Source organism: Strongyloides ratti (genome assembly GCF_001040885.1).
Source record: "Strongyloides ratti genome assembly S_ratti_ED321, chromosome : 1".
Classification (NCBI taxonomy): domain Eukaryota; kingdom Metazoa; phylum Nematoda; class Chromadorea; order Rhabditida; family Strongyloididae; genus Strongyloides; species Strongyloides ratti.
The window spans coordinates 8,472,377-8,485,904 of NC_037307.1; the positions used below are offsets into that span (position 1 = coordinate 8,472,377).

General features: G+C 23.2%; 5 protein-coding genes across 5 annotated transcripts; 1 reads left to right on the forward strand and 4 right to left on the reverse strand.

Annotated features, from left to right (window-relative positions):
• Positions 1-1,448: 1,448 nt before the first annotated feature.
• SRAE_1000263700 (C901) lies at positions 1,449-4,345 on the reverse strand (the record flags this gene model as incomplete). The annotated part of the gene is made up of 5 exons (XM_024649737.1): positions 1,449-2,266; positions 2,325-2,589; positions 3,674-3,698; positions 3,756-4,125; positions 4,189-4,345. The coding sequence occupies 5 exons, from the start codon at positions 4,343-4,345 to the stop codon at positions 1,449-1,451; spliced, it is 1,635 nt and encodes a 544-aa protein (XP_024503584.1).
• A 707-nt stretch (positions 4,346-5,052) lies between these two features.
• Positions 5,053-7,104, reverse strand: SRAE_1000263800 (Ero1-like protein; the record flags this gene model as incomplete). The annotated part of the gene is made up of 3 exons (XM_024649738.1): positions 5,053-6,376; positions 6,530-6,550; positions 7,085-7,104. 3 exons carry the CDS (start codon positions 7,102-7,104, stop codon positions 5,053-5,055), a joined length of 1,365 nt encoding a protein of 454 aa, XP_024503585.1.
• Positions 7,105-7,626: 522 nt separating this feature from the next.
• On the forward strand, positions 7,627-9,590 carry SRAE_1000263900 (RNA recognition motif domain and Nucleotide-binding, alpha-beta plait domain-containing protein; the record flags this gene model as incomplete). Its single annotated transcript, XM_024649739.1, has 2 exons — positions 7,627-7,939; positions 7,999-9,590. 2 exons carry the CDS (start codon positions 7,627-7,629, stop codon positions 9,588-9,590), a joined length of 1,905 nt encoding a protein of 634 aa, XP_024503586.1.
• Positions 9,591-10,644: 1,054 nt separating this feature from the next.
• SRAE_1000264000 (Hypothetical protein) lies at positions 10,645-11,325 on the reverse strand (the record flags this gene model as incomplete). Its single annotated transcript, XM_024649740.1, has 2 exons — positions 10,645-10,828; positions 11,180-11,325. 2 exons carry the CDS (start codon positions 11,323-11,325, stop codon positions 10,645-10,647), a joined length of 330 nt encoding a protein of 109 aa, XP_024503587.1.
• A 99-nt stretch (positions 11,326-11,424) lies between these two features.
• SRAE_1000264100 (Hypothetical protein) lies at positions 11,425-12,798 on the reverse strand (the record flags this gene model as incomplete). Its single annotated transcript, XM_024649742.1, has 2 exons — positions 11,425-12,113; positions 12,156-12,798. The coding sequence occupies 2 exons, from the start codon at positions 12,796-12,798 to the stop codon at positions 11,425-11,427; spliced, it is 1,332 nt and encodes a 443-aa protein (XP_024503588.1).
• Between the last annotated feature and the right edge of the window lie 730 nt (positions 12,799-13,528).

The following is a 13,528-nucleotide window of genomic DNA, read 5'->3' on the forward strand; positions in this document are numbered from 1 at the left end:
TAAATAAATGAAGGTTTTTTTTTAGTAAAATTGAAATAGAATTTCACTAAACTTTATAACGTTCTAGAAACTTCTAATCATAAAGAATTTTTTAAATAATCTTCTTATTCAAAAAATATACAATAATTGAATAAATATGGCAACACTTAATTATTTAAATTTTATATTAAATATTTTTGAAACCAATTTTTTGTGATTATTATACAATTTCATAATATTATGATTTTTAATAGATAAAGAATAAATTTACAAGAGTTTGAAACAGTTTTTTGAATTAACTAAAAATAAACTATTCAAAATTCTTTTTTATCAAATAAAATTACGCATCAAATTTTGCTTAACATAAATGTATTTATTTAACAGTTTTCTATACTCTACGTTTAATTAATTAAACATGTTTTTTTTATAGTAGTATATTGTAAAAAATTTATTGAATTAATTTTAGAGTAAAAAACGTACTAGAAATTTTTTTTTTGAATATTTGAATATTATCATATGTATAATTTTTTAAAAGTTACAATGTTGATATAATAAAAAATTTTTATACTAAAACAACAAATAAATAAAGAAAAATAAGTAATTTAAAAAAGAAAAAACTTTTTTTTGGGATTTGAATATGCTATTGTAGTCATTCGATAGCTTCTGAAATGAGATGAATTTTTAAAATAATTAACAATGGCTTAATTTTAGAGTCATGTATGTATTAGAAACTTTTTTTGAAAATTCGAATAATAAGTATATGTATAATTTTGTTTTAAAAATACAATAATAATTTTATACAAATTTTAATCTAACATATTAAATAAATAGATAAAAGTAACTGATTTAAAAATTTTATTGAAAAATCTACTACCAATTTTCTTAATTTTATTTTAATTTGAATATGATAAAAAATTTTTTTCTATGATTTTTTTTTACTGTTTGTTAACTATCAAATACTCAAATTACTTGTTATTAAACTAAAATTTTAAAAACTTTTTAAATACTTTATTTATTTATTTTTTATTAATTCACTACCTCAGTGATTCTAAAATAATTCCACAACTATAAAATAATAATTTTAAAAAATGAATATAAATTTTATCTTAATTTTTTAATGACACCTATTAAAAAAAAAGCATATAAAATATTTTCTTTTATCTTTAATTTATATATATAACATTCAAATGATAATTTCAAATGACTGATCGTTTATTTTTTTCTTTTTGTATATATAAATTTTCTTTTTTAATACTAATTGTCAAATAAATATTTTTTTTATATTATTTATATAAAGAAATATATTACATAGTATATATTATTTGTATCATTAAACATATTTTTATTAACAAATATTTATTATTAAAAAATTAAATACTAACAATATACAAGAAAAAAAAACTATAAAACTATAGAAATCTACTACTACTTAGGACCCAGTAATGATATTTGTAGAAATGAAATTATAATTATTCATAAGAAATTGTATAATAAATACTATTGAAAGGTTTCAAATATGTTAAAGATGTATTTTTGGATAACATTTCTTTTGCAACAGCCTCCAATTGAGGTGTCGTTGTTGAAAAGTCGATATTTTCTTTAAATTTTAAATTGTAAGGTTCTGATGTGTATATATTTTCAGTTTTTGAAATATTTATATTTTCTTTTTTATAATCACCATCTTCAATAGGAATAATTTTAGATCTTCTTTTAAAAATTAATATTGATACCAGTAGAATCATTATTAATAGTAACATTATTAAAGCAATAATAAAAAGAATCATATTGATATTTGCAAAATTGATATTCTGATGATGGTTACTTTTAATTTCAACATTCATTTTATTTTTTTTTATTATTTTTGTTTGACAATAAGTACCAATAAAATTATTAACGCATTTACATTTTGGAGTTCCATCACTATGTATATAACATGAACCATTATTTAAGCAAATGTGTTCATTACATGTTCTTTTTTTCTTTTGACAATATTTACCATAATATCCATTCTGACATTCACAATTAATTGCCCCATCTTTTTCTGATTTACAGATCCCTCCATTTTTACAAATGTTTTCTATTTGACATGGATCTAATTTAATATTACAAAATTCTCCACCCCATCCATCTTTACATGTACATCTATTTGTTATAGAACAATAACCATTTTGACATCCTGGTAACAGAATACATTCTTCACAACTTTCTTGAACCATTAAATTAGAACATTGACATTTATTTGGTCCTATACATTTTCCATTTTTACCACAACCTTTTGTACAAATTGCTAAAAAGAAAAAAATAAATTTCCTTCTTATTAATTATAAATTTAATAATTAACTTACGTTTATCACATTTTTTACCACTCCAACCATCAATACATTGTATTGTACCTTCATCTGTACATATAAAGTGTTCATTTTCATGGATGGGGGGATTACAAAATCTTGAACATTCATTACCATAATAATTTAAAGAACAAGCAATACGATATTGAATTTCAAAAAATTTATTTGTTGTTACCTGAAGCCAACTTGTTTTTCCTGAAAGTAACTGACTGTCTTTGAATATGTTGTTTACACCAAAATTAATAATTAATGAATGAGAACCCTAAAAAAAATAAATAATTTTATCAATAAACTTACAGGCCATATCTGAGAAAATGGAAATGAAATAATAAAAGTTTCATTTATTGAAGGGGATATTGAAATTTTTTTGACCCCATACCTACAGTTACCATCATCCTGTACAATAGTTTGATATTCTTTTATACAAACTGTAATATTAAATATTTCTCCTTTAACTTCTAATAATGATTTGAATTTAACTTCAAAAATACCATTTGGTGATACAACAGAAAGAGAAAACAATATATACAATACTATCGTTAAAAACATTTTTTTTATTATAAGTAATCTTTCTAACTAATTTTTATTTATATATATATACATGTAAAAAAAAATTCACAATAAACATAACAAATTGTTTGTGTACTATCAAAAGATATCAAAACAAAAGCCCGATATCTTTTAAGTTATTTCATTTCAACGCTACCATTTCGGCTTTCTTTTTTTAATTATTAAACTTTTATTTTGTTTTTTAACAAATTGTTTTCCGATAACTAATTTAATTAAACATAACAAAAATCAAAAAGCATATTAAATTTCCTTTTATTAATCTCCGAAATAACTTTAAACTACAATATGTTGTTTGTATGAAAAGTGCATGAAATAAAATGACCATACAAGAAAATCATTATACTTAACATTAAACATAATATTTCTTTCAATTTTATAAAAATATTTCTATTAAAATTTATTTAAGTGGAAAAAAAATGTTTTAAAGTTATAGTAGATCTTTCTTACTTTTTTTTTTACCAAATCAATCACAAACAATGTTGTTTAACATGTCATTTGTACTTTTTTTTATGATTTTAAAATAATAAAAAGAAATACAAAGATTACTTTGGTGAATGTTTTAATTGAGTATGACTAAATTATTATGCAATATTGTAATTTCAATCAACTTTTTTTTATTTATTTATTTTTAATGATTAGGTGATAAAAAAAACTTTATATTTATAAATATAAACAAAAAAGAGTACTTTTTTTTTATTAATGTAGAATTTATTTTATATATAATTTATACAATTTTTATTGCATTAATGAAGAGAAATGATTGACATGTACAATACCGTAAGTAATACCGGAGAATGTGTGCTACAGAAATTATAAAATAATTAATCATCTTTAAGTTTAAATTGTTTTTTTCCTAACCGATTTCCTTGTCTATCAAACATTGCCATTCTTCTTGGAACGACTTTACATTGTCTTATACCATATTTTTCTCTTAAAAATTTAACGACACCATTCTCAGCTTTTAATTTTTTTAGTGCATTAGAAATTGGAAATTGAAAACACATAAGAAGTACACGAATTGCTTCCATATCATCATCTGGGCAAGGGGGATTACATTTACAGCAGTCATCTGCCATATGTTTATCTAACTGTACATCTAATCTAATTAATATTTTTTTTATTTTTTTTATCCAATCATTAACTTCATCTTCAAATTTGGGATATTTCCCTATTGTTAAAACAATTTTTAAATTTACATGATTATTACGTCTTAGTATAAATGTCATCTCTTTATAGTACAGTTTGTTGTCATATGGACCAATCAACTTACATTTGAATAGTCTTAGATCACGTAAAAATTTTTTTACAAGGGAATCAAATTTTTTTCTACCATTTATATCATCATCATTCTCTTCTGAAATGTCATATGTTTTACGTTTTGCAACTTCAATGTATCTGGCTTTTAAAATATTTTTTGTTTCTTCCGGTACTGGTGTTAAATTTCCCATTATTAAATTTACAAAATAAGTAATAAATAAATAAAATATACTCTATAATATTAAATAATATATAATAGATAATTTTAAAATATAAAAATATATTTAAAAAAAAAAATAAATAAAGTGTTATATCTATTACTTGTATATTATTTAAATTATTAACCTATTGATTATCTATTGAAAAAAATTTCTTTCTTGTACACAGGATAATACTATAAATACTATTAAGAAGAGGCAAAGCTTAACCTTTATAATGTCCACTATTATATATTAAAAAAAAATATGATCAATAATAATATATTATTATAAATTATACATTTATATATAATAAATAATTGAAAAAGTCTACTTAAATATATTAAATTTCAATATACGTGTCATTGAAACAAATAAAGATTCTAAATATGACATATTCTTTTATATATTGATTCATAAAAATAATAAGAATCCTCAATTTATATATTATATCCAAAGACAGAAAAAAAAAAACCATTTTTTTTTAATAAAAAATATATTAAATAATTGTTATACATATATATATTAATATATAAAATTATAAATAAATATATATAACAACATATCATAAAATGGTACTTTAAATAAAGATTAGGAAAGATAATGACTAATGACTTAACGTACATATTTTAAAATTTAACATCTCTTTAAACGAAAATTTTATTATTTATTTTTTTTTAATAATTTTAAATAAATTATATTTATTTATACAAATATAGCTTTCTAAATTCTTCTACTTCTCTGATACTTGATGCATATCTACCAAAGCTTTGGAAAAGTGCTACAATATCATTCCTCGTCAACCAGTATGGTATTTTATTTGCCATACTCGTTAAATCCATAAATAGTATTTTTAAAGCTGTACCCATCCCATGTGTCTGGAGTTTTCCCCATAGTCTGCACTTGTCGCACGCAACACAATCCATTATACGTGAGATATTATGAAAATGTATACGAAATTCCTCTCGCAAACTAGGGGCATATGGTCCCGTAAACATACCTTGCTCATCAAAGCTATTTGGACTTTGTTCTATTTCTGACATTAATTTTTCTAACACTAATTTTGTTTCATCATCCTCTTTCTTATTTCCAGTATAAAATAATTCATTATTTAGATATGGAACCAATTTTGATAAAGCTTTCATTTCTAATAGATAAACAAAATAAACATTTTTTAATCTTTCTGGTCCTTCCCAACTCCATTTTGTTCCAAATCTTCCTTTAAACATTTCATCATTTCTAAACCATGTTCCTTGTCCAAATGGACCTGGTTTATAGTTATGTGAGGCTATTGAAATAGTTATAGCTGAATGTAAACCACTAATTAATCTATAAAATACCCGTTTTTCTAGGCATAATCCTTTATTACTTGGGTTAAGTAAAAAATTTTTATCAAATTTTGGATCGGGTTTAAAACAATTTTCTTGATATATTGTCATCCATACTTTTTGTGCACTATTTCCTTTATATCCAGTATATCTTTCAGGATTTTTATATAAATTTACATAATGCATTCCATCTTCAGATTCATCCTCCATAGCACAAAAAGAAAATGTTGATTCTTCAAAAGATTCTATATATGCTTTGTCAATTTCTGTTAATGATCTATCAAGTGGATCAAATGAATTACTATTTTCTCCACAACTAGAACCAATATGTAATGTTAATGGTGTTTTTAATATTTCAGGAACTTCATCATCACAATTTTCAATACCACATTCCTTACTTCCACATTCTCTGTCATCAGCCCAAAAGGGGCATGTCTTTTCCATGTTAACTTTATAAAACTTAAATGAATCTTTTTCCAAAAGATTTTGTATTAAAGGAAATATCTTACGATTATTATAATCATCTATAGAATCATAGTTACATGGACAAACCTCAACTGAATCATCATGTCCAGCACAAAAACATTCATTGTCTTTTACAAACTGTAATTTACTTATCTTTGAAAATAATATAACATTTAATAATATTGATATAATTAAATTTTTCTTTTTCATCCTATAAATAGCATGGATCTTTCTAAAATATACATTTGTTTATTAAATAATAATAACATTAACGATAAAATTAAAAGATGAATATTTTATAAGTAAAAACATTAAAATATTATTAACGGGGGAGGTTAATTACATAATAATTTTAGAATATATTAAATTATAGATTAATATTTACCTCACGATGACCTTTTCAATACTATTTACATAAAATTATGGTAAATAGTTATCAGTAAAGATTATAATTGTTAATACTGACGTATTATATTAAAACACAAGCTGGTTGGACACGTTTTTAACCCTCCCAACGTCGATGAAACTCCAAAGCTTTCTTCTTAAGATGTTTGGCTTGTGTTTTTTTTATTAATTTTATTTGAAAAAATTAAGTTTATCGCATTTGACATATATATATAAATGATTCAGATACATATATGTATATTAATTTTTTATGCATATAATATCCCCGTTTCCATTTGAATTTGATAATTAATACAATGACTTGTTTTTAAATATATTTTAATAATTTATGTTGGTTTTTTTTTATTTTTATTAAAATACAATATCTTGTAAAAAAAAAAAATTGAATTATTTAGTTATTATAATTAAAAAAAAAAAGTAATAATAAAAAAACTACTGCCATTGATCGTAATTCTACCCTCCGTCTCTGTATGTCTGTCTTTTAAATGTTATGTATGTATGTATGTATATTTATATCTTTTTCTTAAAAGTTTACTCATCAAGATAAATTGTCATCTTGTATATATTTTCTTTTTTATAATACATACAACCACTACGGGATAGAGAAAAATTACATTCTTTGTCAGCATTTTTATACTAGGTTAACTAATAGGACAATTGTCATCGATTTAACTGCGTGTTATACTCATTTTTGCATTTTATCCTATCTCAATATTATAAATATTATTATTTTATATATATTTTTGTTTCCTGTCTTCATTCAATTCATATAATATATATGTATATATATATATATATAAAGCAATCAGATCATAATTGATTTCAGAGAATATCTATATTTTATATATAATATCTACTACTTGGAAAGGGTCAAAACTTTTTTTTTTTAATTTCAAGGGAATTTGAGGAAAATACATCTTTTTTTTTTTGATATACCTTTTTTTTTGTATAAGAGAGTGATAGAATAAGACAAATCAATACATATAAAAAAAGAGAGATCGATTTTTTTATATAAAAATAAGTATTTGAAATAAGAGAGAGATTATTATATTTTACTTTATTTGTGTATAATTTATAATGCCATCAAATATTGTATTGAGATTATCAAATGTACCATTTACGGCAAAGGCAAGTGATATTAGAGGATTGTTTGAAGGAATAACGATACCAATCGGTTTTATTATCATTGTCGGAGGTCCGAGTAACGATGCCTTTGTTAAATTTTCCTCTGATGAGGATGCTGAAAGAGCAAAAAATATGAATTTTACTATTCATGGTGTTCCTGTTACTAAAGAAGTAACTGATACCAAAACTATGGCATCGATTGTCAATTTTGTTAAAGATATGGCTATTAAAGTAGAACAAGCAAAGGGTAATGTGATTCCAAATGGTATGTGATCAAAAAAATTGATATATATATATTTATTATACATCTATTTTAATTATTAGGTATTGTTGATTGTCCTGAAAAAAGAAATGGATTACCTGTAAAGAGAAAAACTCTTTTTGGTGATGGTGAAGGTGCTCCACCACCTAAAAAAGCTACACCACCTAGAGAACCTTGTAAATATATTGAAATGACTCGTCTTCCAAATGAAATAATTAAAAGAGAGGAATTAATATCATTTTTAAATACTAGTGATTCATTAAAAATGAATGATATTAAAATTGTATTTGATTCAATGACAGGAATACATTTGAATACACTTATAAGATGTAGCACATCTGCTGATTTTGACAAAATTCTTAGTAAAGATGGTGAAAATGGTATACGTATTAAAGAAAGTACCGATGAAGTTTTTATTAAAGCTGAAGATGATACATTACAACAATATCTTCCACAACCATCTAAAGAAATAATTATTGGTGCAAAAAAAGTTTTACAAGAACTTCCACCTGTCAATAATAGTATTAGTAGTGGAATGAATCAATTACAACAACAAAATACTGATGAAGGAGATGTTAATAGAGTTTTTGTTGAAATTACTAATGTTCCATTTAGAGTTACTGTTAAAGAGTTGCAAGGTTTGTGTAAACGTGTTCGAATATTTTACCGTGAACTTTATCGGTGTTATAATGCCGATGATAGACCATCTGATCGTTGGTTAATGGAATTTGTTGATGAAAAAGATGCTGATAAATTGACTACTCTTCGAGAAGTTATTGGTGGAAGAGAGGTTATTATTAGAAAAATTAGTAATGTTGAAGCTGAAGAGTACCTTTCAATACCACCACCACCAGATGCTTATCCAAGAAAAAATCCTTTTCCACCAAGGCCAAATAAGGTGGAAGAACCTTTACCACCGGTGAAAAAAGAACATGATATGATGTATGATGAAAGAAATAGAAGTGAAAATGGAAGATATAGTCCAAGAAGAGAAGAGATGCGTTATGAAAGTGGTGGTAGATCAAGAGAACCAAAACCAAAAAGGCAACCATTATTAGGTGATAGAAAAGAACCACCAAAAAGGTATGATAAAGAAGATTATAGTAAGGATAGCACTAATTATCGTGAACGTGATAGAAATTATGGTAGAGATGAGTATAGACGTGTTGAATCAAGACCTTCTCGTGATTATTCAAATGATCGTTCTTATTCTTCTACATCATCTTCTAGACGTCTACCTGATGATAGAGCTTCTTCTTCTTCTAATTATAGTTCGAATCATTCTTCAGGTCATAGTTCTTCTTCAAATCATAAACCTTCAGGTAAAGAATGTTACCATCAAAAACTTAATACTACAACTCCAGAAGAATTAGATATAGATATTTCAATATTAAATGCCATTGGTAACAGTGGTTGTGTTGTGATAACAAAAGGAATGCCAACAACGATAACATTGGATAGTGTGGTAGATTTTTTTAAAGGATATCCCGTTAAACGTGAAACAGCCCTAATGAAGTTAGATGATAGTGGTAGACCAACTGGTGAATGTCTTTTGGCATTTACGGATTCTAATTACGCCAAAGAAGCAGTAACACATTTAAATGGAAAAAGAATGGATAGACAACCTATATCGGTAGCATTAATTAAATATTGAATCTCGCATCATTATCATCCCGTTTACACAACATCCCGTCACTTTCCTTAATTTATATTGAAAAGAAAATAAAATGTGAACAATTTTTTTTTGATTTTTTTAATTTTTAATAAACTTTTTTAAAATGAAATAATGTTTTTTTTTAACGAAATGTACAGTAATTTTTTTAAAAAGTTATCTCTTTATAAATGGTGCAGAAAAATGTATGACATAATATCTTGTTGTAAAATTATTATTTTAAATGGAATTTGATCAGAGGATTTAAAGATGTTGAAAAAAAAAAATTGTGATATTAAATTTTTATAATCGAATTATTACAAATGAACAAACTTCAGATAAACATTAACAACTTTCTTAAAAATAAAACTATTAGTATGCAGTTTTTGATGAAAGATAGAGAAGACTGTGGAGCACATAATATTAACGATTCAGAAATAAATTAAAATTCTAAAGATATTTATAAATGTTTAAATAAAATTAAAAATTCAAATATTCTTTATAATAAAAAATTTCATTTGATTTTAATAAATTTAAATAATCATTTTTTTTAAAATTACAATATTCAAATTTTAATTAAGATTCATATTGAGGCAAACACTAAAAAATAACTTTTAAAATAAATATTCAAAAATAATATGTTTGGATTTTTTAAACTTACAAAAATCAATCAAAAAATTAATTTTTAAGTAAGCTGCAAATCACTGTCAACATGTATAATTTCATGAATAAAGTATTTGTGACTTTACTAGAGAAAAACAAAATTCTAGGCAAATTAAAGTACCTGGAAAAATAATGATAATCGTACAAATCCAGTATTTTTGAAATTGAAATATTCACATATTCCATGTTGAATCAAAAGTACTATTTTTTGCATCCTGAATTTTAAATTTAAATTCAACCAATAAAAAAAATATAGAATTACTTGTTTATTTTTAATTATAAAGTATAATTATTTTTTTTGTTAATTATTATTTATTATTATTGTTAAGTATACTTTTAAAAAATGACACCTGAGCACAATTTTTATTAAAGCATGAATAGTAATAAATTAAACTTATGTTAAATTAATTTCATTTTTATATTTCTTAACATTCCATCCCATATTCCATGTTTGGATAGCTGTTGTAATGTAAATTATTGATATACATAAATATTCACCAATACTTTCTTCAAATTTAATCCACTCCTCACAACCACTATTTTTTTTATATCTTTTAATAGCTTCATAATATAAACCACTAGAAATGATAAATAATAGTACTAAAATAATATTAATAAAAGTAATAATAATTGTTTTTTTGTTATTTAAATATTCACAGGAAAATGTAAATAAAATAATTGCTTCATTGATTAAACATTCTTGTATAATAGATATAAAAAATATTTCAAATGTATCATTAAAAATATTTAAATTATATATTTGTAAAAATATTGATACCAGTTGAATTGTTATTATACTAAATAATATAGGAAAAACTATATAAATAACTATTTTTTGGCAATCATTATCATGAACTAAAATTGTATATTGGTGATGTAATGTATGATATTTAGATATGAATAATAAAATTATTGCAACTATTGCATACATCTTTAATTTATCAGAATTTTTAATTTTAATTATGACACTTTGATAATTGTATTCTTCAAAATTTGTATTATTATCATTTTGAAGATTTTCCAAAAATTTTGTACAATTTCCTAAATCTTTTTGATATATTTTTTCTTTTAACATTATTTTTTTTTCATTTTGTGAGACAATTAATATTAAAATAAATGTTATAATAGAAAATAAAAGAAATAGGTAGGAAAATTTTAACATTATTTTAAATATCTAATTTTGATTGTCTATCTTTCTATTATTAAAACCTAATTCAAATTGTTCAGAAACACTACGAGCCATCTTAAAACCTGTTGTAGGGGGATTAATAAAATTACTATTAGTATATGATTCCATTGTTGCAATTGAATCAATTGTTTTACTTCCGGTAGTAAGACTTTCAGAAACTTCATCTATTCTAGGAAGTTGATAGGTACCATCAATATGATTATTTTCACATACCTCTTCATTTTCAATAAAACTTTCTTCACTTACACTACTACATGTATCATCAACTATTGAATTTGAACCTCCAACACTACTAGTAGGTGTTGATAAATTTGAAATACCTGATTTTTTAGTTGGTGATTCTGGTTTAATAAATTTTTCTAAATCTAACTTCCTTCTATCTGGAGGTGTTGGTGGTGGATAACTTGGTGGTGGTGGTGATTGTGTATTACATGGTCTTGGAATACTACCATATATACTTAAATTATATTTATTAGTATATTTAATATAATTATTTTGATTATTAGCATTTGAAATAACTGTTCTATCAATACTAACTAAATCATCACCATAAATTGATTCTCCTTCTTCATCATCTTCTGGTATTGTAGCACATGATTTTGATGTAGTGTAGTCAAATGTAGTTACACGACTTTCTGGTGTTAATAATATACTAGTTGATGGTTGTATTCTTACTATAAATAAAAATTAATTAAATACAATCATAAATTACTTACGCATAACATTTTTATTAAAATTTGTTAATGGAGCAATTAATGTTTCACCATAAGTTGTTCTTTTAATAGGTGGTGGACTATTACTTGATGTATGTGTTGTTAAAAATTCTGCCACCATTGCCTGTTTAATTTCTTCTGGTGCCATATTAATTTTACCATCTTCACTTGACTGTGTTGAAGATGAATTTTTATGTGTCACTGAACTTCCACTACATGAACGGCTTAAAATATTTCTTAAAGCAGCTGGTGAAGATACAATCTTTTGAAATAAATTATTCTTTAATGAATTGTCATCCATCATCAAAATCCCTTGTTCTGTTATAGCTGTAGCTAAAGAATTATTATTATTACTACCTTCTGGGGATAGTATTAATGGTGTCAAACTATCAAATTCATCTAATTTAGCAAACATTAATGATAATAATCCTCTTTTACTATTTCCAGATATATGTAAACTATCTTTATCACATCTACCATACCTTCGATCATTATCTTTTAATAAGATTGATGGGCAAAAGATACAGAAACATGCCAAAAAAAATGTTCCAACAACAATTAATATTGTTATAATAGTTAAACTACCAATGTTAAGTGTTTCCTCAGAATATGATAAAAAATTATTTAAAACTGTTGATGAATTCATTTTAATATAATATAATACCAAACCATAATATATATATATATAATATAATATATATATATAGATAACTAAAAGTATTTCTCGTTAAATTAGATATCCAAAAACTTTATAGTATAACTCAAAACAATAGTATTATAAAGAAAACGAAAATAAATTAGTAATAAACTATCTTTTCACTATATAAAATTAGAAAGAAAATTTTTATATTAAATTACATTTATCTTAAATTTTTAAAAATATTTAGATAAAGTAGTGATATATAATTCAACCAACAAATAAAAAAAATAGTTCTAAAAATTATATACAATAAAAATATAAATAAATATTAAAGAAAAAGACTTTTAAAAAAAAATGTTGAAGAAAGACAATATATTTCATACACATATAATCTTAGTTAAAAAAAAAAAAGTTTAAAACAAAAATTGTTAATCTCCAGAGTATATTGAAAATATTAAATATAAAGTATAAATATAGTTATTGTCAAAAATTTAAACATTATCCTTTGGATACTTAAGAAGTAACAAGGAAAATATTTAAGGAAATGTTAAATAAAAGATGGTAATCTACAAAATTAGGCAGACTTAAACATTAAGCGCCTCATTAAAGTGTATCTCGAAGAAGTTTATGGTACATCTGTTCTTTTAAAATTCTTCATCATCCTCCTTTTTTATAAAATATTTTGATAAACATTCCTTTTCTCATGAAAACTTTTTACTCTATCTTCTTTTTACTT